General features: G+C 48.7%; 1 protein-coding gene across 1 annotated transcript in view; it reads right to left on the bottom strand.

The window, feature by feature from the left end:
* Nucleotides 1–9,426: 9,426 nt before the first annotated feature.
* The window catches only part of LOC149852378 (uncharacterized), a 32,013-nt gene continuing 15,047 nt past the window's right edge, over nucleotides 9,427–26,392 (bottom strand). The window contains exons 11-19 of the mRNA XM_090028378.1: nucleotides 25,428–25,548; nucleotides 23,393–24,469; nucleotides 22,781–22,869; nucleotides 20,853–20,979; nucleotides 18,736–19,755; nucleotides 18,130–18,224; nucleotides 16,240–16,366; nucleotides 15,154–15,270; nucleotides 9,427–14,745 (exon numbers count right to left, since the gene is read on the bottom strand). Coding sequence (XP_089884504.1) covers nucleotides 14,486–14,745; nucleotides 15,154–15,270; nucleotides 16,240–16,366; nucleotides 18,130–18,224; nucleotides 18,736–19,755; nucleotides 20,853–20,979; nucleotides 22,781–22,869; nucleotides 23,393–24,469; nucleotides 25,428–25,548 — 3,033 coding nt within the window. The 3' untranslated portion in view covers nucleotides 9,427–14,485. The remainder of the gene's footprint in view (nucleotides 14,746–15,153; nucleotides 15,271–16,239; nucleotides 16,367–18,129; nucleotides 18,225–18,735; nucleotides 19,756–20,852; nucleotides 20,980–22,780; nucleotides 22,870–23,392; nucleotides 24,470–25,427; nucleotides 25,549–26,392) is intronic.

A 26,392-nucleotide genomic window follows, 5' to 3' on the forward strand; every position in this document is an offset into this window, starting at 1 on the left:
CCTCCAGTAGCAGCGACTGGGTGTTTCTTTTCTTGCAGCTGACTCATGTCATTTGCTGCATTGGAATGAGTCCAGGAGTAACAGTTACAGGTGGAAAAATATGCTTCTGATTGCTCCAGCCATCAGCTCTCTGTGCTGCTAAGTCAATAGAACATCAAAGTACCCTTGTCTGACTTTTCCCTATCCTCCCAGTACAGCTTTGTGTGTGGAGACCCTGAATGAGTCTGACAGTGAGATCAGTGTAACAGTGGAGGAAGAGTGAAGGAGAGATGGGATACGAAGTGGAGAATGGGAGAAGCTGTGCAGACAGCATCTGCTAGAGGGAGAATGGGGTCCCTGGCACGGGAGGCAGGGAGTACAATAGTGTCAGTGAATAAAGGTAAGTGCTGTCTGCTGGTGGTAGTATTCTAGTCCTTTTCTAGTCCTCAAAGTGGTCATTTTTTGTTCATATGGCATTTTTGGCACTTACATGAAGGTAGGAACTGTACTCCTGGATGCCTCTGTCTATTTTGGAAGTGCCAGCCCACCATGGAGAAAGTGGTGTTGTTGCAGCCCACCACTCCTGAAAGTTTCCAACCCCCAACCTAGATCCTTGCTTCTCAGAGGCAGCTGTACACAGCCCCAGATATTCTGGCAGCTTGGCCATTTCGCAGATGGACTTTTGACAGGGCAGGGGGAGGAGGCTGGAACTTGGGCAGCCAGAGGGGGAGAGGGTGGAATGCAAGAGCAATTTCCAAACACAGCAAGGGCAGAGGTACAGCTGTGAAGTTAATTACAGAAAACGGGCCTTTTCCATCAATGAAGGGGGACTAGACATCATCATCTCTGGGCAGCTTCTGGGCCTGGGTAAACAGCTAATCTTGGGCTGTCATGCAAGCCCTGAAAGCTGTCCTCCAGATGATGCCCCACCAGCTGCCTCCATCAGAAGCAAAGTTGGCCCTAGTACAATCAATCCATGGGCAGATTCTGCTGTGCTGAGCCTGGGGAAGCCTTAATCATCCTAGTATGATTCAGAAATGAGGACTGATTGGCAGATATACAAGGACTCTGTGATGCTATAGGCTATAAAAAGATTCCCCCACACACTGTGGGCCAACCCCTCGACTGTCCACACAAGGGGTGGAGAGTGTCTTCAGCTCTCACCAGGCTGTGGAGGGCATTAGCCATGCAGCCCACACCAATCCCACAACCTTTAAGTCTAAGTACTCTTGGCACTCCGGGTGTCTCAGTTCCCATCTCTGAGTCTTCAGATCTAATCTGTCAGACCATCCCTCTGGGCTATCAGCCTCCACCTTCTTACCACTGGGACAGAGCTCTAGCAAAGCAGAGGCCAGATTCCTGGACACAGAGTATAATACTGATCACCTCAAAATGTGGTCACAGTACAGGCTGCAGTGGCTCTGTCAAGGGATCTGATATGGGAACTCATATCTCAAGCAGTTTCTGAGAGCTGCAATTTCCTGCATGTGAGCAAAAGTCATCATCAGACTTCAGTAAGGGCTACTGTTATGCTTGTGGCTTCCAGCTCAGCTATGAGGGCAGCCTGGACACAAAGAGCTTCCCCCAGATTAAGCAGCACTCTCACTGGGGAGCACTGGGGGGAAGGTTTGAGGGAGGAAAGAAAAGTATGACTATTAGAGAGAAAGAAAAAAATGGTGAGGTGGGAAAGGTGCCTAAAATGTGAGAGGAAAAAACAGGAAAGAAAAACAGTGGGAGAGAGGGGAATGTTTAAGAGAAAAGGCAGGATGGTGTGATGAGCAGGACAAAGAAGTCCCTGGTATTTATTAAGGTTCAGGCTGAAGAAAAGCTGCATAGCCTGTTTCCTTGTTGGCTTCACCAGGCAAAGTGAAAGACTGTACAAGCTGTTTTGTTGCCTGTTCCTACTTCTGGCTCCTCTCTGCTGTGCACTCTGCCTCCTTCAGACAACCACAACCTCAGACAGTCCCAATATCATTCCCTCTCCCTGCTTCCTAGCCTCTCCCACTGTCTCCCTTTGTTTCTCTTTGCTTCTTCTCCCCTGAACACATACAGGAGTACCTTGAGTCTGTTATATAAACCCAAGGCATTCCAGTAATGTGACTGAGAATGTCCTTTTGCACCACTACAACGTCAACATCTTTCATGGCAGCACTGTAACCTATCTACCTACCTACCTTCACCATGATCCTCTTTCACTTCAAGCCAGCCATCTATTCCATACTCTTGTAGATACATCTGCCCTTTCTTCTTCATCCCAAAGACTCACTGGGAACGTCTACGCAAGACACTGACTACACAGAAGCCAAAAAAATACTGCGCAGTAGTGCATTACAGCATACACAGTGCTAATATGCTACTATACAGCTATTAATAGCTATTAAGCTATTGTGCAGAAGCATCACCTCAAAGACAGTGCTACTGCCTGGTAACTTTGCTTACTGCACATTTATTTAGTACTTGCTCTAAATAAATGTGCAATAATGACTGTGCAGGAGCATCTCATGGAGACACACCCACTGTGCCCTTTTTAGTATAACAGCTATGTAGTCAATAGCTACAGATTGTCATTGGGCCTGCAGATCAGAAAAATTGTGACAGCTACTGAACATGACACTCTGTGGCTAATCAAAACAAGTGTCATGTGTTCTGTTGCAGTGCAAAAAAAGACATGTTTATGTTTTATGTGGTTGCAATTGCTACAGCATCTAGCATATAAACAGCTGGGGAGCAGTGAAATTTAAGCAGGGTTTGGGTACTGCAAGAGGTGATAGAGAGCTTCAGTCATATTAATGTTTACTATGATCTAACTATAACATGTTAAATGTAATGTGTGTCACAGTACTCAGAGGGATTTTTGAAACCAACATTTAGAGTTAATGTATAACTAAATAATGTACTAACAGATGAATAATTAAACCTGAGTTGTCCTGCATAGCTGTTTGTTTTTTTTAAATAAGATGATGACATGTATCAGCACATGTACTATGATTAGTCAAGTAGCTTATGCAATGAGACCATGAACCTATTTTTATTTTGAAACGGTTTCTGGCCTGAAGTGAATCTTGACATTCTGTCAGGGTCCACTCACATTACTGCCTGCACTGTGCTGCCATGCCATGCTTTACTGAGGAACTGTATTGTTTTATAGTTTCTCTTTTCATAATTTTGCCATAACCATACCTTTATAGACATTTTCAATATAGCTATTAGATGTGTTCTAATAAAGGCTTCCCAGGAGTTCTTTAAAAGGCCTAAATGTAGGAAGTTTTCATGCAAAGCCAATTTGGAAGCTGAATCCAGAGAAATAATATTAGTATAAGCTCTCAGTTGAAAGAGAGAAAAAGGGAGAAATTGGTAACAACTTCAAACACCAAAGTCCTAATCTCTTGTTCTTGTCTCTAGAGCCAAGATCTAGATGCCACTGAGATCATGAGGTGACCTGCCATTTGGATGAGGTCCAGGTCCAGTCCCAAGCTGGAGGAAGATGAAGATTCCTTCATTCTGCCAAAAGCCCAGAGCCACATGCTGTCTGCTGGGCTGGATCATTCTCTTCATAACTTTTCACATCCATAAAATAGAATCAGGTAGGTATTCCCTAATTAGTTTTCTTAGTTGTTCTACTCATTAGGAGTAAATACATCAAAAAACACAAGCTAGTCTGGAATTTCTACTATCTGGATTAACAACAACCACCACAACAGTGATAATAATGAAAGATTTGTCCCTTTTTGCCCCCATAGGACAGAGTTTAAGCATTATAGTATTATAGGGGAGTGCTCTTCATTGAAAGTGAGCTGCCTCCATTCACCCTTACATAAAGTCATGGAAGCTTGAGTACCCCAGCTATCATAATACCCCTAAAGAGAGCGACAATCTATGAGATAGGTCCATCTCAAGCCAGTCAGTGCTTTATACCTCCAAAACCACTCCTTGAATCTCACTGGGTGCATCTACATGTGCACTTTAATGCACAGTAGCCTATTTTACTGTGCATTAAAGCATCACGTAAAAAATGTGCAATTATGCTAATGCGTAGTAAAATAGGCTACTGTGCATTAAGCATCACTTTAAAAATGTGTGCTTTCGGTACTACGCATTAGGGCAGCCTAACATGCATTTATTTAGTACCTCACATTGGAGGTACTAAATGTAATGCACATTAGGAAAAGTGCATTAATGCACCTGTAGATGTGCCCATTGAGACATATTTTGGGTACTAGAGCAGATTTGGCATGCTTGACTGCAGCTGCTTTATCTATAAATAAAGGATACGTAATAGGCTATTACCTCAAATTACCAGTCTTGCTTTTCACACTTATTTTTTCTTAACCCAGCACTGCCTAATAATATTTTCACCTTTGTCGCCTACTTGCATTTCCAGCCTAACTTCCTTGTTCACCTATACCCTAGCAACTCTAAAGTGTTTATTCTATAAGCAACCAATGTTTTTAACCACACTGAGCAACAAGTCCCCATCCCCTGCAGTACAGTAACAAAGTATTAAATGAGCCTTGTCACTCTCCTTTAATTGCTATATGAGCTGGTTCAGAATCTGAATCGGGGGGGCTTCTTCACAGTGGGCATTTGCTTGTACATGAAATTTTCCCTGAGCATAATATAATACTTTAAATGGTTCTTGAGGTCACTAATACAATGGTATTCCTCCAGTATTTCCTCTGCTATCTTCCCTTCATTCTAGAGTTCCTTCCTCCTTCCATTATTATATCTTCTTCTTCTCCCCTATTGTTATGTGAACAATCACTGTGTGTGATTGGTGTGTTGGGGGGGGAAGATAGCTCAGGCAGATTTTGAACAGTGGGGTGCATATGGTGTTGTGCATCATCATATATAACATAATATATATTTTTCTTCATTTAAAAAGAAACTAGAAGCTTTACTACGTACACTAGGGGCCTAGGGCTATATTATTCAGTTTAGGATTGAAGCAAAAAACAAATATAACTTTAATGGAGTGTGCATTGATTTGCTAGATCATCTATTGTATATAAAAACACAACAAATTAGGCAAAAAGTAATCAAAATATGTTGTTTCATTAGTCCTGCAGTCATTAGAATTAAATGTATGTCTCTCTTTCACATTCATAAAACAAAATTGAGCCTTCATGAGCATCTTGACAGTGCATTCAGTGCTTCACTCAAAGTTATTTGCACACCTGCATTACTGTTCATCTGAGTTAACAGTTCTAACTAGAGTTAAAAACAATTGGCAGGACTGTGAAATAGAAGCTCCATTACCAGGAGCCACTAGCAGACAGCAGAATGGCAAAAGAAACGATAGCTAAATTAGTGAACCATCAAGACTATTAAAAAGGAGACAGCATCATCAACACCCATGGAATGAAGAGTTTAGAAGGGATCAGGTAGTTTATAATAAACCAGGAAGTCAACTGACTCCCTCACTGCTGCTTTAACAGAAATGCTGCTGCCACTACTAGACAGTGCGGCTCCAGGTGGACAGTGCTGCCCAGGCATCCAGTGCTTTGGGGTTTTTTCTGTGGTTTTTTTTTGACCCCTTGATATCCAGGGGTCAAAAAAACCAAAAAATGGAGCAGTGTATGCTCAGGTAGTGCGCACTTGCAGCGCGGAGATCACTGCACAACTGCATGTGTCTGGACATGCCCGATGGGTGCATGTATAGACGTGCTCCCAGGCAAAGCTTACTGTGCCTTATTTTACTGCACAGTAAGCTTAAAGTGCATTAATAGTATGTGTAGATATGCCCACTGACTGGCATGTTTGGTAAACACATGGCTTTTTTTTTTTTTTGCAGATTCCTGGGACTAGTTTATATTATAAATTGCTCTGGTTTATCTGAAGCTGTATTGTCTCATGTGAACTCTATATGTAGCATTTTCAGATGTGCCTAACATCTGATCCAGAAGAGGGGTAGGGAGGTACCTAAAGCCCCTGATGGGGTTGATCGGGGTGAGCAAACCAATGGATCTGACTGGCAGTTGGACTCCATTTCCCAGCAGCCCCATGGGAACTGCTCTAGGGCTGGGGCTGGTATTTTGTGGCAGTGACAGTGGGGTCCAGAACTGGGGAAGAGCCATGGTCTGCTGCCTGCATGCTCCTGCCTGGGGGAAACCCTGGGCCCACCCTTCCTGGGGCTCCATGGAAACCATCTGCAGTGGCATAGGCAGGGGTTTGGGAAATGGAGTCCAGCACAGGCTGAATCCAAGGACTGAGTCCTGCAGCCACAGTTACCTTCAGTTCTAAACATGCTTGTGGTGGGGAGTTTCTGTATAACAACTTCATGGTTAGAGCAGCCGCCCAAGAAGTGGAATTCCCTCCTTAGCCACAAGGGATTTATTTTGAATGTTTATATATATTAAATCAGGAGTGGCTAGCTTGCAGAACAGGTGCTACAAGTGGCACAGGCAGCCTGTGTGGCATATGACAGATCAGGTAGGGGGAGGGAACACAGTAGTGATAGAGCAGGAAGCAGAAAACAGCAACAGACTGAGCGTGAAGCATAAGGCAGGGAACGGATATCAAAGCAACAGATCAGGCAGGGGAAAGGGATCAGAGTGGCCCCTTGAAGGGTGCAAGGCTTACCTTGTAGCACATCTACCAAAAAGCTTGGCCCCCAGTGAATTACATTATGCACTAACATAGAATTACCTATTTTTCCTTTAGCTTTAGGTTCTGACCCTCTCATTTTTGCTGCAGGTTATAGAGATGCGGGGATTCAAGTCATGTGTCAGTCCACTGGGTGGTTTCTGGAGCCAGAGGTGTCAGGGAGGAATCTTGCTGGACAGCTTTTGCAATTAGCTTCATAAACAAAATCCTGAGGGGATGATGGCCTGTTTGAAACAGAAAGTTCTATTATTACGAGAGAATTTTCCAACCAGGGCTTGTCATATTCTAGGTAAAGAAGGAAAAATACATTGAGTCGAAGAGAATTTCTCAACCAAGAGAAGCACCTGATTATATTCAATCTGAAGCTTGCTTGCAACAATTTCTGATAAGAGCAACTGGGGAAGAAAGATTATTACAGGTCAGGGGACCTCTGGAGCCCGTTTGAGCTTGGAATCTGTTATGGGGCATAACAATTTCTTAAATGGACAAGGGTTGTCATTTCCAGCTGGGAAGCTTAGGAGCACACACCTAGAAATAAGTTTACAACCTTTGGGTCATCAGCTCACAACAAAAGAGTTTTGACCAAAGAACCCAGGTGTGGTTGCACCCTCTGAACATCTCAGAAACTTCAGAGGTCAAACGTAGCAAGTCCAGCTCCCAGCCCTTACCAAAATCCCTTCCCAGACCAGCACATCACACATATACCTACATGTGGACACCACCAGCCTAAACTTAAAAAAAAAATTCAATCCCTGATGGAGGGCCCTTTGTCCCACAAGAAGAAGCCACAGGCAGCCACAAACATCCCTTTTCCCTGCCACCATGATGCTCAGCTTGAGGTACAACGCAAGCCTCCGGGGTTGTTAGCTTCCTCACTGCTTGGGACTCAAGGCTCTTGGCTGCCCCAAAATTAAAAAAAGTGGGGGGAAATGGTTTTTGGCTTTCCTGAGTCTCCCATCCTCAGACGCACTGCCAGGGCTCCCAGTGAAGCAGGGGCCAGAATCTGGGACTTAGCATGGCATGGGTTTCGGCAAGTCATGCTAAGCTCCGAGTCTTTCCTCCCCGGAGCTCTGGCACTTGTCAGCTGAGCTCTGCAGTCCATCTGAGCTTGGCATGGGTTGGGAGGCAAAAAAACATAAAACTGGAAACTCACGAAGGCTGCTGTTCCTACTTCCAAGGATCATATCAATACCACGAGGTTTAAACTCACAACTTCTTAGTTACCAGCATGTCACATGAGCCCCTGGATCACAGAGCATGGCCAGAGGCCAGCCCCGGGAGCTTCTCAAGAACTTTTAGCACTCAAAAGCACTCTACTTAATAATAATTAAAAAAAAAAAAATGAAAAAAACAAGTGCCTTATGTGAGGGTCCTCTGCCCACCAGGAAAAGGCCACAGGCAGCCACAAACTCCCCTTTTTATCTACCACCCTCATTCTCAGCCCCAAATCTTCTATGCAAGCCTGCAGGGCAGCTGACATTTGGGCGCTAGGCCCTCAGTGTCCTACTGCACAGAAAGTGTCACTTAAAAAATGTGTGTATTCATTATCACACATTCAGGCAGCCTACTGCACATTTCTTTTGTTCCTCAGATTGAAGGTGCTAACTTTAATGATCACTAGAAAAAGTGCCTTAATGCAAGTGTAGATGTGCCCACCGGTGCAAACATATCCCGAATGTCTGGAACTTTATAGATTAGTGCAGGGGCTTTTCAAGGGGACGCAGTTGGTTTGCTGAATCTGTGGGCAAAGCATCAGCTTTAGTTCATTACAGGGATGGTACTACACCTTGGGAACTCTGTCTAAACTACCTTGAAATTACAGTATAAATTCTACCCATGCCCTCAGTGTGGAAAGGTAATTTTCAAATTCATAGAAAGGGATACTCCTTTACTAGCATTTTATTAATGTGCATCTTTATACTCTTTTTTAAAGGAAAATTTGCTGCACAGCTGGGTAAATTTCAGGCTCTTCTCCCAATTAAAATCTTTTCCACAAAGCTCAGGGACTTGTAGAGTATCTTGGTTGCTTTTTTCCTTCTCAATAGCTTTGAAAGCCATTATGGATAAAACTAAATCCAAGTGAATGAGCATGTGTGTTTCAGATACAGATGATATTGTTAGCTTTTCTATTGACAGCTTTGCACAGTACAGAGAAGTAATATCTCTGTCATAAGAAATGGGGAAAGCTAAACTTCATCTTAAGGACATGTGACACCATGTGGTCAGTACATGCTATGCAGCCTTCCTTTTGCCTGATCCATGGTGAATCAATGTTCATGAGAGTCCCCAAATAAATCAAGTTGCTCTTTTGTGCAAGTTGTAGAAATGTATGCTTTTAGCCTTGCTTCAGTCCATCATAAAAAAAAGATATGAAGAGCATGGAAAGATTAAACTTGTAGTCCTTTATATAAAAAAATTAGGAAACAATGAATAAGCATACCCATGGTGGTGCTAACTCCCCTCTCCTACAGGACAGCATGTGGAAGGGAAAATCTCCCTCTCAGGAGTTCAGGAGACCAACGGTGTAATTCCCTTGAAATCTAAGGGAGCAAGAGTGAGCCCTAAGTAAGACCTGGCCTGGGGACTCCAGAGGCCCTTAAAGGGATAGGGATCCTTGTCTAGCGAGGCCACAATCTCATAATTCTCCGGCATGACATCCTGTCTTTTTGGACTATGAAGAAGAGAAGATGCAGATAATAGGGGTATCAATTTCCTCTCCGCCAAAGCCGGGGCTGGTACTGTTTAGGCCCCCTGCACTTCCTGCATGCTCCCCAAAAGCACTCACAGAGCTCTTCTCTGTGGGGACGTTCTCTGCTCTGCTCACACATGCAATGGGGCGTCTTCCCTGGTCACCCTCCCTGCCCCCCCTTGCTAACCTTGATCCCAGACCTGCCCTCCTAGGCATGTAGGAGGACCACAAAGACTTTGTCAAAAGATGGGTTTATGCAGAGCCACCTCCCTCACAGGTCACCGGCCCCTGAAAAAACAAGATTTTGCCTCTCAAATACCTGCCCAGCCACAATCCCACCAGCTCAGAACCAGGGTCTGATGTAAGGGAAAATCATTCCCACACAGAGCCCACTCAGGGTGGCGGGTGCAAGAATTTCCTCCCATGGATCCCCCTCTTCCTCTGGCTTCTTTACACTTGTTTTTAGAGGTGGTAACATTTTTACTCCTCAAGGGACTAGAAACCAGAAATGGTTCAGTATGTGCAAGGTTTGCTCAGAAAAGGTGTAATGGCTTAGTAACAGCATGTATTTGTCTCTTCTTTGGGATGTGGCTGAGGGGACAAGTCAGTGACAGTGCCTCTACATGTATCCCCTCATATGCAGGCGATCTGAACCCAGTTCCTTATTTAAGGATGAGTACAACCCAGAGCAAGGCAGACTGGACATGGGGCAGTGTATTACTTGAAAACAAAGCTATGTGCCACCCACTTCACAGTGAGGGTCACAGAAACATGCCAGCTGGCATCACCTCCAACATGCAGCCAGTCAAGGCCTTGCTTCCACTCTAACGACTGCCATATATACCTGAGTCCAAGACAAGGTTTCCTGCCTCCTTCAGTGTGTGGCTCCAGACTCAGACAACTGGGAATGACCCTGCATGGAGTCAGACTCAGCCTGTGGTCCTCGACCCCACACTCTGGGTTGGTCTACAGACCCAACCAGCACACAGGGCTGGCAGCGCTGCGGGACCAGGCTCTGCTACTTAGCTGCTGCCATTCACCTACCTCAGTTGAAGATTTTATTTTTCCTTCAGGATCCCCTTCAAAAATCAAGAAGTGTACTATGTATTTCTCCTTATTTGTTTGCACATAGAAAATGTCCGTATCTTCCAAGGAGCTCATTCTTTTTGGCATGCAATAGTCTTTTAATTCGGACAGCCGTCTGCTCAAATGTATATTTTGGTCCACTGACAGTGTCAAGGTGTTATAAAGTGCTACAGATTGCTCCCCCATGACATGCAACAAGATTGAGGATTTGACTATCACTTTTGTTTTTTGCCCTTGTGACTACTTGGTACCACTCCAACCTTTGTCTGCACACCTTCCAGTTCTCTGCTACATTGCCCAGCAACAGGATGGCTGGAGGTTGCAATCTTTCCACAACTGTTCTTTTACTTAGACAGACGGTTTTCAACCTAATTGGACTTGAGACACCCCTCCCTAAAACTTCTGTGAATTAGAAGCACCTGGTTTATACATTACAGTGCTTACCTAGGACCACAGTGCTTATATATATTATAGTTCTTGCCAGTGCCCCTGGTAAGGGACCAAAGCTGGAGGTTCCTGGCTAGAGGGTCTTGTTTCTTTGCTCAAGGTCAGAACAATGATCATATTTGGGGTCAGAAAGGAATTTTACCCCATGGTTAGACTGGTACAGACTGTGCGGGTTTTACCTTCCTCTGTAGCAGGGGTGTGGCCCTCTGGCCCAGATCTCTTGAGCCTATACTGACACTTCATAGAAACAGGCGGTTGGCTGCTGTGGTTCCCTGCTTCCCCTTTGACAGGTTAGGGTGTTAGGTCTGCATTGTGTCAGGGTTGACGGTAGTCTTAAGTAGAGTTTAAGGTCATGGTTTGTATGGGATGGTTTGGATAGGGATGGTCCTGCCTCAGGCAGGAGGTTGGACTAGATGACCTCAGGAGGTCCTTTCCAGCCCAACTTCTCTATGATATGTTCTTGCAGAGGGGCCAGGCAATGGGGATGGGGGATCAGCCAGGCAGCAACGAGCCTGAGCCTGTACTTACCTGCTGATTTGCTCACACTTTGTGTATCTCCTCCTATCTCACCCTGCAAAGGATCTGGCAGCTGCATCACTCTGGCTGAGCATTAGGGACTCAAGCTGTAACGGTGCAGGTAGGCCACTCAGAGTGAGTGACCCTGGCCTTTCCAGTCCTGGGCTCTGGCTTCTTCAGTTTGGGTCTCAAAGCCTGCCAAGCTCTCTCACCTCACTGAGCACCAGGCAGAGTTCAGTAACCATAGGAAGGAAGAAGAACCAGACAATGAGCTCAAGCAAGAAGCCACAGGCCACCTCTGAAGCCCCTCTGGGGCTCCAACGGCTGCCTTGTTGAGAGACCAGCTGTACTACCCATCTCTTCCCAGACCAGCCGCCCCCACAGCAGCAAGGTCGGGCAGGGCAGGCCAGAGCCAGACTGTACTCAAGTACTCAAGCAAAGGACCCCTTCCCCGCCCTGGCTCCTGCACTCTGCAGCATATGCTGGGAAAGGGACCGCCCCCCTCTCCCCCCGGCCCTGTGGCAGCCTCCTGGGCCAGGGCTGGGCTCCCACAGCTGCGGGCAGATGGGTGACAGCAGCGGTGGGTGGGAAGCTCCACCCCTGTGTGCGGAGCAGCAGGAGCAGGAGCATCCTCCACCCTCTGTGCCTGTCTGGAGCCCAAATGCAATCCCAAGGGAGGCAGAGGAGGATGGGGGAGGGGCCAGGGAACAGTGGCACCAGCCTGTATGGGCGGTTGCTCATGCTCTGTATGGGGTGGGGGGCTGCCCTGGGCGATCTGGGCTGGGGTGAGGCAATGGCAGTGGGCAGGGACACCCACCCCCCACCACGGAAAGCTGCAGTCTCCAAGGGGAGGTGGGACAGGGCCTACTATGGCCCGGCTGCGTGAGGAGAAAACGCCCTGATGATGCAGACAAGACGAACCCCCCCACCATCCCCCTCTCAGGAACCCGCAAGCCTCAGCCAGGCTGAGCGCTCCACAAGGGCTGGGGTTGGACTCGCTAGTGCCTTGAGCTCCCAGCCCTCTTGCAGGCAGAGCTACAGCACTGCAGATGGGCCAGGGAAATGCCCCAAGGGCCACAAGAGCACAGGGTGGGAATGGCCCCCACAGGGTCACCCAAGCCAGCCCCCTGTGTGGGGTGAGAGACCCCTGACTGAACCTGCCCAGTCCAGCAGCTGTCTGGCCTGCTCTGCGAGCCCTTCAAGCACGGAGGTGCTGCAGCTTCTCTCTGCAACCTGGGCTGGTGACCACGGGAACTGGAAACCTTGGCCAAGAGGCTCTACTTTATTTTCCCTGCTCCACAAGAGGAAAATAATTCTCACACCAACACACAGATTCATCCACCACTAGCACCACTGTGCCACCCTAATTCAGGCCATCCCAGCCTGCTTGGTTCTTCAGCTCCCTTTGTCCATGGGATGAGTTGCTGCCTCCACTTCCAAACCCCTATATGCAATCTAAGGGCAGTGCAGGGGCTAAGGAAAGGCAAAAGCTTTGAACAGTCAGGGAGAGCTGCAAAAGCAGCTACAATATTAGTCATAAAAGCATTCTGTGGCTTGCACATTGGTCCTACTCCGGCCCTAATACTGTCACTACTTTGTCAGTCAGGTGGCAAATCCCCCAATGCAGGCTACGCAGACATTTCAGAGATGGGGCCCTTTGTGGCCTTCCTCAATAACACCCAGCTTCCCCAACCCAGAGAGCCAAAGCTGTTGTCAGACACAACATATGAGGGGCAGTTCTATTTTCTTCTCTCTATGTAGAGATAGTTCATGAGACCCAAAGACATCTCCCACTGCTGGCTCCCTCATGACCTGGGATGACTCATATCTATACTTCCCAGTGCTTCCTGCTCCTCCAGTCTGCACCAGCCCCTCTCCACTGCCACCCAAACCACTTCCCCACCTGCTGTCTTTACCTAGACACTCGGCCAGTGAAGTACACTCAGCTCACCCTCGAGTGGATTCTTGTGTCTAGTAAGGTATGACCAAAGGTATGACCTTGTGGGGTCTCTAGGCTCTTTCTTTTGCGTTTTCCAGTTGTTCCTCCTGAAGCTGTTCCTGCAGGCATGGGCAGATTTAGGATTAGAAAAGGGGAGATGCAACTCACACCCACCTTTTCCAGGGATGGTGAAAGCAGCCTGCCAAAGGCAGGGGGGCAAGCTCCTTGCCCCACAGCTGGGCAGAGCCCCAAGCTTGGCTGCCCTGGGGTTCCCAGCAGAAGTGGAGGAATGGGACAGGAAGCAGAGAGCAGCCCTTTCCCTGACCTGTGGTGAGAAGCTGGGGAGGCCCTGTCTGCCCTCACTACCCACTCCTCCTTCAAACACATCTTACAGATTTGTTGCAGCCATGGAGGCAGCGGGTATAGCATGCCTGGGGCAGAGCAAGATTGGGGCTGGGGAATATTATGCTGACTGCCAGAGAGCAGGAGTGTTACCTGCCATGGCTTGGGCTCCCCATGCTCCAACTGCTGTGTGGGTGTAGGCACAGGCTCCAGCTGCTGCAACTGGGACAGGCAGTAGCATCTCAGTCCCAGAGAACCTGCACTGTAGGGGCTGCTGAAACCAGTGTAAGGGGAGTCCATGCCCCATAAATAGCAGCCTAAGCCCATGCCTGCACCACACTAACAGCTGGAGTGTGGGAAACCCAAACCATTGCAGCCAACAGTCAAAACCACTGCTACTCTCCTGCAGTCAGCATCACATTCCCCTCGCCCTGCTCTGACCAGACGTGCCACCACCATAGCTGCAGCAAGTCTGACCAGCACAGAGTTGGAGAGAGCCCAAGAGAAGCTATGGGGCCTCACATCAGGTCCCACAACCCCAGTCAGAAGCTGGGTCCCTCCCTGCCCCCTTACACCTGCAGAAGGAATCAAAGGGGGGTGCAACCTCACCACTGTCTCCCCCAGATTCACCCTTGCCTGCAGTCAATTCCAGTTTTTTTCCTGTGGGGTTACATGATGTACAGCAAGGGAAATGCTCCAATCATCTTCTCCCACATTTACAGCATGTGTGAGTTCTCTGTGTGGATTAGACAATGGGGCACCAAGTCCCCCATATAAAACTTTTCCCACAGCCGGGCGACAAGTGGGCCACACTTCTCCTGCAAGTGCGCTACACGACTTCACGAAGCTTCGGCCAGTATCAGAAGCTTCTCCTACACATTCACTCAGTCTCTCACTACAGATTCTGGGCTGCACAATGGTCCCATGACACTTCTCCAAGCCTCCCTCTCAGTGAGAGAGACTTCTAGGAGTTCTGCTGAGGTCACTTGCTGCAGAGTCTCTGGCTGGTCCTGACTCGCACAAGCTTCTCCCTGCTCATGACTCTGGGAAACATGTCCTACAAATCTTCCCAGTGATGCTCCACTTGCTTCCACTTGCTCAGGACATGGCTGCTGGGAGTCCTCACTCACTGCCCCATGGCCTGCTGAGAGAGAGAGAGACAGAAAATGGGAGAGAGAGAATGCAGACAGGAGTTACTGTCCATGCTAGAGGCAAAAGGCACAGGAAAAGGAGACTTAAAATAACTGAGATGGACACTGTAAAACCAGGGACTGAATCCCTCAAACCTTTCATCCAAGAGGATCTGTCCTGCCTGCACCTCCCACTGGAACCCTTGGGAGGTGGGTTCTGCAGATGTTGGGGGGGCGTTAATTGCATCCACAGGAAATTCAGGAGCAACTTTACTCATGAGGATGCCAGCCCTTGCTAAGGATAACTGTGACTTAGATAGGATGTGGGGGACCTGAGGGAGCAGGGAGGGCTCAGGGGCTGGAATCCCAGATGTCGGCATCACTGATTGACAGCTACTGTGCCTGTTAAATCAATTCCTCACCTGTGTGCATGTTTCTCAGGATCTCCCTTTCTTCAGTGCCTTTCTGATCTGGGCCCCATGGCTCTTCCCCCTGTTCCAGCTGGGAGATCATATCAGGTTTGGGAACGGGAAATGCAGCTCCAAGGGGAGAAGACAGACAAGACCAGGGTGTTACAAGTGACAGGGTGCATAGCAGCAAGCAGGTTTTCGAGGACAGGGCAGAGAGGGAGAATGGGGCAACCTGTCAGTGGCCACAGTCCTGCCATTACCTGTCCGCTCCCAAGCAGGACTCCACCCCAGATCAGGACACCCTTGTTCCCCAGGTGTTCCCCAACCCACCAGGGTAAGAACACCTTTGCACTCCAAAGCTAGAGCCAGGATTCCTGCTCCTAACCTTCAATCTATGTCATGGCTCTGGTTGAGGAGTAATAGAGGGGCACTTCGGAAGAGAAGCACAGGCATAGGAGTACCCACTGACATCAGCTCCTCCCAGTCACCCATCACCCTTGAGGGAAGCAGGGAACAATGTATAGGCTGGAGGACCCGGGCTTGTCTCATGCTTCATATGCATGACAGTAGACAGGGCTCTTTACAACAGCATCTCCTTCAAACAGATGCTCTGTAGGAGCACTTCACTCATTTCTCAAAGGTCTCTACAGTTCTGACATGCTTCAAACGTTACATCCCTTCACAACCTGAGACATGGGAGATTCAGGGACCTCCACAGGCTGAGCCTTTTGTCTCAGGACTCCGGCACAGAGCACAGTGTGCAGCCTCTTGCCTCCTCCTAACTGTTCTAAGACCTGAGACATCTCTGAACCAATTTTGGAGAGGAAGGGACAAGTAATCTGTGTTGGCAGGTCTCCATGTATTTAAAAACAGTAAGAAGTATACCCCCCCCGCAACCTCTGGGGATGGATTAGTGTCTCCTTGGTGTTGCCAAGGTCTCTCTTCCACAGGAGAAACTGCGGAGGGGAAAGGCTCCCCATCTGGAGCTCTAGGCAACAAGAGGGCTGATCCCTCCGAGATGTAACTGACCAAGAAAGATCTGGGAGTAAAAATTGACCCAGGAGCTCCAGAGCCCCCTGCAGAGGCAGAAACCCTTACCCAGTGAAACTACCATCTCATAATTCTCCAACATGACATCCCTGTAGAGGGCTCTCTGGCTGGAGTCCAGCAAAATCCACTCCCCTTTGGTAAAATATACAGCCACCTCCCTGAAGATCACTGACCCCTGAAACAACAGCAAAATTTCTCCTCTCGTATATCTGCCCGGGCACAATCCCACCAGCCCCCTGGAACAGGGAGGGAAAGAAAATCCTCTTCCTCTGAGACCAAGGGACTTTTAATATATGGAATGAGTAAACTTGAGGAAAGCTTTTCTTAGCAATGGACACTTGAAATGAGGAGACCAGAGACCAAAATGTGCACAATCACATCTTCCAACCAGATTAATTTTATTACCCTTCTCATAATTGTCAGCGGTGGTTTGGAATTAAGGGGTCTTATTCAAGAGATTGCCACTACTCTAAGTTTTTAAATGATGGAAGTGAGGATGCCCCTAGTACAGATGGCTGCCAGCTCTACATGTTGCCAAGAATACTGTAGCTGTGATCTCAACAGGAACAGGGTGGGAAGAACTCATAGGATCTGTCGACAGATGCAGAGACAGAGAGAGAGCCACCTGGAAAATGCTGATGGGAAAGGAGCAGGGTGTGTGCTAGGGTTGAGGCACACAGAAGAGATACAGGTGACCCAGCAACGTATATACAAACAGAGGAGGCCCAGAAGGGAGCCGGTTGGCAGGTGCAGATCTTCTCCTGTAATGGGGTACACTTGCCTTGTACTGGGATGACTAGACAAATACACACTCTCCACCTCTTTGGAGGTGACTTCCAACCACTCAATCATGAGGCAGTGGCTCTGGGAATGGCAGGTACTTGTCTTTTTATCAGGGTATGACTGGGAGAAAGGAGTCATTGAAGATGCCTGTAGACCTACACCCTCACATGCAGCTGAGCTAAGCCCAGTTCTCTTATTCAACCACCAGTAAAACAAGAAGTGTATGGTGGAGGGAGGAGTGGCAAATCACATATAAGGCAGCAAATTACTCCAGAACAAAGCTTTGGGCTAGCTCTTCACACCAATGGGCACAGGCACTTGCCAGACAGCATTACTTAAGAGGTGTTTTCCATGTGCAGCCAGTCATAGCCCCAATTCCTGTTTAATAACTAAACAGGTAAACCTTTATTCCTGTAAGAAAACAAACTAGTATCTGGCACCAGCGGCATGACCTGGTCTCTCCAAACAGGGTTTGTAGTATGGCCTTTAATCCTTATAGCTGAACAGCTTCTATTTCTCAGTCTCCTTTGTCCCTTTAGTGACAGCCCTACCCTCACCAGACCATTTCCCATGGGAAAACTGCCTGATAAACCCTACCTGAGTCAGCACCACTTCAGCCAGGTTTTTGCTCAGAAGCAAGGAGGAAAAGAATGGGAGTGATACATCCTTGTCTCTGTCTGGTTCTGGCTGTGAGAAGTCATCAGAGATGCCTGCAGACCTATACCCTAACATGCAACCATCTAAATCTAGTTCCTTATTCAAGCACCAGTATGAGCAAGGAGGTATTGGAGAGGGAGGGTCAGAAATAGGACATCAGGTAGCACATTACTCAAAAACAAAGCTCTTTGTCAGCTTTTTCCCATTGACAGTCACAGACACATGTCAGCTGGTTTTACCCAAGATGTGTTTCCCACATACAATCAGTAACTACCCCATTTCCTGGTAATGACTACATACATTAATCTCTATTCCTGTAACAATATTCCAGTACTGGTGTCTGGTACCCAGCTGTACCCCTGGTCTCTGTGCGTTAGTTTTGCGATGCATCTTTTTCTGCTTACAGTAGAAAGCCTGCCATTCCCCAGCTCCTTTAGCAATTGTTCCATCATCACCAGACTAAACCTCCATCAAGAAGCTTCCCTGACAATCCCTCACCTGAGTCAGTGCCATTGCTGCCATTTCTCTTCTATATCCCCAGGAACTATGGGATGATCTGGAGTCAAAGGTGGATATGGGTCTGAAGCCTATCACTGGGGACAGAAAGCAACAAGGGGCGAATTCAGATATGCCTTGAGGCTCTTGCTGCAGCCCAAATCTTCTCAGGTTTTATTTCTGGCTGGGAAAAGGCTTCAGAGAGCAATCAGTCAAAAAAGAACACATATCCTCTGCACAAGGGATCTCCAGGGCTGGGGCAGACAAACCGCAGGCACTCACATTTTCCCTCTGCATCTCCTCTTTCCTCCCTAGCATGACAACCAGTCACCCCTGAAAACCAAACCAACCCTTCTACCTGTGCCTGGACACACATCATGCCCCAGTGATGCACAGCCATTCCTTGCAGGCCATGAGCTCATTGTGCAATCAAGTGCCTGTCTTCTACGTGGGGGCAGGACCTGGTGGGAGCTGAAAGAGACATCTGCCCTGCCATTTTTCCCCATACAGAGAACTCTGGAAGGGCCATGTGGATGCTCTGAAGCTGAGTAAGGGAACTCATTGGACCCAAGCTGTTTCATCCAACAGCACAACTTTAAGGTTCCTCACCTGTGTGGATGCTCCGATGCTGCTTAAGGGAACGTCCCAGATGGAAGCTCTCCCCGCAGTCAGGGCACGTGTAGGGTTTCTCCCCTGTGTGGAGCTTCCGATGCTTAGTAAGACTCCCTTGGTACTTAAAACGTTTCCCACATTCAGAGCACAGGTAAGGTTCCTCCCCAGTGTGGAGTCTCCAATGTTTAGTGAGACTGTCTTGGTACCTGAAACACTTTCCACAGTCAGAGCACACATAGGGTTTTTCCCCTGTGTGAAACCTCCGATGCTTTGTGAGACTTTCTTGATAGCTGAACCTTTTCCCACAGTCAGAACACATGTAGGGTTTCTCTCCTGTGTGGTGCCTTTGATGCTTTGTAAGTTCATGTCCCAACCTGAACCTTCTACCACACTCAGGACATGAGTAGGGTTTCTCTCCCGTGTGGATCCTCTGGTGTTGAATGAGGCCATTCTTCCGTCTGAAACTTTTCCCACAATCAGGGCACACATAGGGTTTCTCACCAGTGTGGATGCTCTGGTGTTCAGTAAGTCCATACTTACGGGTGAAGCATTTCCCACAGTCAGGGCATATGTAGGGCTTGTCTCCCAAGTGGAGGATCTGATGCTGCAAAAGATCTGAGCTAGTGATAAAGCTTTTCTCACAGTCAAGGCATTTATAGGGTCTCATGCCAGTGTGCACCCTCTGATGTACAGAAAGCTTTGACCTGCGTGGGAATCTTCTGCCACAGTCAGCACATTCAAAGGGTTTCTCTTGTCTGCAGATTCTTGGCTGGACAACGGCTCCTTTCCGGTCCCAGAAGCTACATCCACCAGGACTGGAATCAACACATTTCCCCTGGGAGAGATTTGCTTTCTGCCCCTTTGGCCTGTGCTGACTCTCATGGGCTTCTTTCTGCTCAAGACACTGGGGATCATCCCCTTTTGCTCTTCCCAGGACCGAACTGCAGGGTTCTGCCTCCTTTGGGCAGGGCTGCTGGGGAGTCTCTGCCTTGTTCTGGCCAAAGGTCTCTTCACTTGCTGAGATAGAAGGAGGGAGGAGAGACAGAGAGAAAGAAGGCAGACATGAGACATTCTCTGGGCTTGATGAACAAGGAAGATGTGAAAGGGAGACAAAACACTAACTGTCAGAGGGACTGAAAATGAGAAGCTGAATGAATCTCCCTGAAACCCTTCATCATAGGAGGAAGAGACATTTTGTCCTGTGTCTTAACCTGTGACTGGAGAGATCCTCTGCTGATATTAGTCAGCCTGGGGGCGGTCCTTAAATGACATCTCTCATAGGGAAGCAGCACTTACTTAGGCACTTAACACCTGGGTGGGATGAGGCAGAACTGGGTGAGGGGGCCTGCAGATCCCTGGTGGGAATCCCACCTGTCTGGGCCAGTGACAGATGGCATCTGTGCCCACCTATCTGATTCCTCCCATGTGCACATGTTTCTCAGAAGTGCCCTTCCCTCCCAGCCCTGAAGATCAGGGATGCTTGGATCTTCCCCCATTCAGATGGGAGATCACAAGGGATCTGGAAATCCAGCTGCAGCTAAGAGGCAAGACCCATGTTTCACAGTTCTAGTGACAGAGTGGGTTTCAAACCTGATGGACAGGCAGGTGCCCTTGAATAAGCCAGGGAAACAGGAAAGATTACTGGAAATCATTTCAGGGGTGAGTTGGGTCCTGAGCAGCTGTATCTACAGGAGATGTGAGGAGCTTCACAAGCTGGGCCATTTCTTCCAGGACTCTGGCACAGCCCCTCTGTGACTCCTCCTATCTCCTCCCAAGTCTGTTGAGACCTAAGACTCCAGGCACAGGACCAGTCCTGGAGAGGATGGGAAGGATGCATGTTTGTGCACACACCTCATATAACAGGGCATGCCCACCCAACCTCTCCCTGGGAAGCTCCAGCATGGGGATCAATTCATACCTCCAGTGTGTCCTAAAACCTCTCATCTCATGGCAGGGACAGTGGAAAGGACAGTTTCTCTCCCAGGGTAGTACAAAGTGTACAGCCACTTCCCCTGAAATCTAAGGGGCATCATAAGAAACTGGTCTCTGAAAGCTAACCTGTCTGCTTCAGGGACCTCACAGCTTCCAATGCTTATGGAGACAGAAATTCTTACCAAGGGAGACCAGAGTCTCATTTTTCTCCAGCATAACATCCCAGTAGAGAGCTCTCTGACTGGAATCCAGTGGAGATCTCTGCTTCTCAGGAAAACACACAGCCACCTCCTCCAAAGTCACCAGCCCCTGAAAGAACAACAACAATATTCTACTTCTTAAGTACCTGCTTCCTAAACACAATCCCATCAACCCCAGAACAGGAAGGAATGGAAAATCTCCTTCCCCTTAAACTTTCCTTAACACCAGACATTCAAAGCAGGGAGATCAACTTGCACACAGTTACTAACTGGGCTGATTTTATCAGCCTCCTCACAACCGTCACCTACAGCTTGGAAAATTCTCCCACTCTCCAGGGACAGAAATCACCCACCGATGCATGGTGCAAATTCCCACCATCAGCAAGTTATCTCAGAAGTGGGGTAGCAACAAGCACCATTTTTCAGGATGCTATGACTGCCCTCTGCTTTTGATCACTGGAAGTGAGGATGACTGTGGTAAAGATACCTGCCAGTTCCCATTGCTGTCTAAACACTGGAGCTGCAATCACCTCAGGGAATAAGGTGGAAAGAGCTCATAGGACTTGTCAATAAATGTTGAGACAGAGAGAGAGACCCACACGGAGGATGGAGGTGGGAAGAGTGGGGTGCATGGCAGTGTGAGGGGGCTAGAGGGCCCAGCAACGTATATGCAGACTGAAGAGGCCCAGAAGGGGGCCAGTTGGCAGGTGCAGATCTGCAGTGGACACACTTTATGGGGAGAACAGACAGGTGTGCATTGCCTATATTCTTGAGGTGACTGGATGAGAAACCAGAATCACCTTCAAGTTATTTCTCAGGGAGCCTGGAATAAGTTCGTAGATTTCATAGACATCAGGCCTGGAAGGGACCTCCGGAGATTGACTCCAGGCCCCTGCCCCAGGGGCAGGAAGTCAGCTGGAGTTGCAGGATCCCAGCAAGATTTACATCCAAATCTCTCTTAAAGGAGTCTAGAGTAGGTGTTTGCACCACCTCTGGCACCAGTCTGTTCCAGGCCTTGGGGGCTTGGATAGCAGAGAAGTTCTTCCTTATCTCCAGCCTGAAACGGTCTTGGAGAAGTTTGTGACTGTTTGACCTTGTCATTGCTTGGGGCACTCTGGTGAACAGGCATTCCCCCAGATCCTGATGTACACCCCTTAACTGCACTGGATCTATTTCAAAATTTCATGAAATCTTTGGGCCAGCGGGAAGTCAATAGAGCCTGATAATGGGGAAAATCATGCCCAAAGAGGGCCCATTTAGGGCTGCAGGTTCAGGAATCTCTCTGCTGGTCCCTTCCCTGCCTTTGGCTCATTTGTGTCTCTTTCCAGAGATGGATATGCCTTTACTCCCCAGGAAACCAAAAAGCCACAATAGCCCAGCAGGGTTTTTTTCCTATATGAGGCTGCAGCTCTGAGAATGGCAGGTATTTGTCTCTAGATCAGTGTGTGACTGGGGGAAGGAATCACCAGAGGTGCCTGCAGACCTATGCCCATCTGAACCCAGTCCCTTAGTTCAATCAACACCACATATAGGAGGTGTGCGGTGAACGGAGGAGTGGCAAATTGGACATAAGTTAGCAAGTTACTCAAGAACAAAGCTTTGTGCCAGCTACTTAACAATGATGGGCGTGAGCATGTGCCAGATGGCATCACCCAAGATGTGATTTTTATGTGCAGCTAATCACAGCCCCAATTCCTGTCTAAAGACTAAATAAATAAATCTCTATTCCTATAACAATATGAACTGGTATCTGGCACCAGCTGTGCCCCCTGGTCTTTCCACACTGGTATCACAGTGTGACCTTTGCTCCTTACAAAAGAAAGGTTTTTACTTCTCTTTTGCCCCTTTTAGTGATGGTTCCACCCTCATCAGATCAAATCCCATGGACAAACTGCCTGACAATCCCTCACCTGAGCAAGCGGTATAGCAGCCATTTCTTTATCCTCTCCCTGGGGACTATGGGAAAATCTGGAGTCAAGGGTAGATGTGGTTCTGGAGCCTGTATTCAGGGGTAGAAAGCAACATGGTGAAAATACAGAAGCAGCTTCAGCCCATGCTACAGCCCAAAACCTTGCAGGTTTTATTCTCTGATGGGAAAAAGACTTCAGAAAGCAACAGGCTAGTCTGTGACCCTTGTCCTCCACACAGAAGGGTCTGTGGGACTTTGGCAAAGGCACCTCAGCCACTCATGTCTTCTCCCTGCACCTCCTTTTCCCACTTCGTCCCCACCAGCTACCCACTCCTAAAACCCAAACCATCCCTCTCCCCTACTGCCTGGACCCACATCATCCCCCAATACTGCACAATCATACCTTGCAGCCCATCTGCCTACAGTGCAACAACATGCCTGCCTTCTTTCTACCTGGGGGTAGGACTTGGTGGAAGCCGAGAGAGACCTTCATCCCATCACTCCTCCCACGCAGAGCTCTGGAAAGGTTTGCATGGATACTTTTAGGCTGAATAAGGGGGATTCATCGGAGCAACACTGTCTCAGCTGTCAGGACAACTGGAAGGTTCCTCACCTGTGTGGATGCTCTGATGCTGCTTAAGGGAATGGCCCAGATGGAATTTCTCCCCACAGTCAGCACATGAATATGGCTTCTCCCCTGTGTGGAGCCTCCGATGCTTAGCAAAACCATCTCGGTACCTGAACCTTTTCCCGCAGTCAGAGCACATGTAGGGTTCTTCCCCTGTATGGCACCTCTGATGCTTAGTAAGTTCGTGTCCCAACCTGAAACTTTTCCCACAGTCAGGACATGAATAGGGTTTCTCTCCCGTGTGGAGTCTCTGATGTTCTGTAAGACGATTTTTCTGTCTGAAGCTTTTCCCGCAGTCACGGCATGTGTAGGGTTTTTCTCCTGTGTGTATCCTCTGATGCTTAATAAGACTGTGTCGCAACCCAAAGTTTTTCCCACAGGCAGGGCACATGTAGGGTTTCTCCTCTGTGTGGATCCTCTGGTGTTCAATGAGGCCATTTTTCCGTCTGAAGCTTTTCCCACAGTCAGGGCACGTGTAGGGTTTCTCACCCGTGTGGATGCTCTGGTGTTCAGTAAGACCATACTTCCGGGTAAAACTCTTCCCACAGTCAAGGCACGTGTAGGGTTTGTCTCCAGAGTGGAGGATCTGATGCTGCAAAAGGTCTGAGCTAGTGATAAAACTTTTCCCACAGTCAAGGCAATCATAGGATCGTATTCCCTGGTGTGCACTCTCCTTTGCAGAAAGCTTTGACCTGAGATGGAGTCTTCTGCTGTAGCTGGCAAATTCCCAGGGTTTTCCTTTACTACAGATTCGTGGCTGGACCATGGTTCCATTCAGGTCCCAGAAGCTGCAACCTCCAGGACTGGAACCAACACATCTCCCCTGTGGGAGCTCTCCCTGCAGCCCCCTTGATCCACACTGATTCTCGTGGGCTTCTCCCAGCTCAGGATGCTGGGGGACGTCCCCTTCTGCTCCTCCCAAGGCTGCCCCATGGAGTCCTGCCTTCTCTGGGCAGGGCTGGTGGGGATTCTTCATGGTATTCTCCATCACGGTCTCATTGCCAGATGCAAAAGAGAAAGGAAAGTAGGGAACCAGAATGCAGACCTGAGGCACTGCCTGGGCTGGAAGAGACAGGGAAATGTGAAAAGGGAAAAATGACAGACTAAAAATACGAAGCTGAATCCCTCTGGTGCCCCTCATCAGAGGAGGAAGAGACAATCTCCAAAACCTTCCACCTCCAACACCATAGCAGGTGGGACACCCCGCTAGTGTTAATCAGCCTGGAAGTCCTTGAGTAACACTCATCATGGGGAACCAGCACCTACTTGGGAAACTGGGACCTGGTAGGGTTGAGGTGGAACTGGGGAGGGGCCTGCAGGGCCCAGTGGGAATGCCAGGTGTCCGTGCCAGTGACAGATGGGATCTGTACCCATTTGCCTGATTCCTTACATTCCCTGTTCAGATGGGAGGTCACAAGGGATTTGGGAACTGGAAATCCAGTTCCAACAAAAAGGAACAAGGCAAGACCAGTGTTTTACCGTGCTAGTGACAGAGTGGGCTCTGAACCCGATGGGCAAGCAGGTGCCCTTGAATAAACAAGAAAAAGACAGGTCACTGAAAAACATTTTATGAGTTGGCTCCTGGGCAGTTCCTTCTATAGGAGATGTGTGAAACTCCACACATTGGGCCATTTCCGTCAGGACACAGCACAACCCTGTGCATCTTCCCACCTCCTTCCAATCCTGCTGAAACTTCAGGCCCTTCAGGCACAGGGCCAATCCTGGGTAGGATGGGAGGGACACAGTATCTGGGTGTGCAAACATGCAGCAAACTTGATAAGTGTACAACAGGGCACACACCCAAGCCTCTTCCTGGGAAGCTCAGGGATAGGGATGGATTCATACCTCCCACATGTCCCAGGACCTCCTCTCCAAGGGCAGTGACAGTGGAAGAGACGGACAGACTCTCACCAAGTGCAGCCAGGCACTGTGAGACCACGTCCCCTGAAAGCTAAGGCACTTCAGAAGAACCCAACCCAAAAGCTGATCTGTCTGCTTCAGAGACTCCAGTAATCCTTACCCAGGGAGACCAGTCTCATTCTCCTCCAGCATGACGTCCCTGCAGAGGGCTTTCTGACTGGGGTCAGTGGAGTCGGCTGCCCCTTGGAGAAACACACAGCCACCTCCTCTGTCACTTGACCCTGAAACAGTAATATCATACCTCGAGCACCTGCAGTCCAAACACAGTCCCACCAGACCCCAGGGAGGACGAGATGGAAAAGCTCCTTCTTCTCCAGACACCAGGGAACTTCTGCTAGGGAGTTCCTGAATATCAAGAAAGATATTCTTCGTACCATAGACTAAAAGCGTCACCTCAGAAGCCGCTTAAGATGCCTGCAGACCCTCAACATGCAGCTGAGCTGAACCCAGTTCCTCACTCCAACCATGGGAACGATGAGGAGACAGAGGGACCTGACACGAGGCAGCACGTTACTCAAGAGCAAAGCTCTGTGCCAGCTACTTTGCTCTGAGGATCATTTAGCATCATGAGAGATGTATTTTCCACAGGCAACTGAGCAGGGTCCTGTTTGCTGTCTGCTGAGTAAATCAATAAATAGCCCTGTAACAACACAAACAGGCACCTGGCATCAGCTGCACACCCCCTTCTTTCCATGTGTGCATCGTGGCACATCGTTTGCTCCTTGCATCCGAAAGGCTCTGCGTCCCCATCTCTGCTCTTTCAGTGACTGCCCACCCCCTCCAACCCAACCGCTCCCTTCCGCCATCACCCCGCAGGCGTTTCTCTCTCATGGGGTAACTCGGAGCCAAGTGTGGCCGTGGAATGGATGTCGCGCTGGTGCGTCATGGGGGCAAGAGAGCAAGGCGAGGATTTGGAAGGGGCTGCGGCTCCTGCTCTAGCCCAAACCCTCTCAGGTTGTACTGCCTGCTGGGCAAAGACTTCACAAAGCAGCTGGTCAGAGAGAGCCTGGCTCGGTAGGCCTGAGACGCGCGGAGCCGGATCTGCCGGGCTGTCCTCGCCGCCCG

This window comes from Crocodylus siamensis, chromosome 15, assembly GCF_052110815.1.
Source record: "Crocodylus siamensis isolate JL-2025a chromosome 15, ASM5211081v1, whole genome shotgun sequence".
NCBI lineage: Eukaryota > Metazoa > Chordata > Crocodylia > Crocodylidae > Crocodylus > Crocodylus siamensis.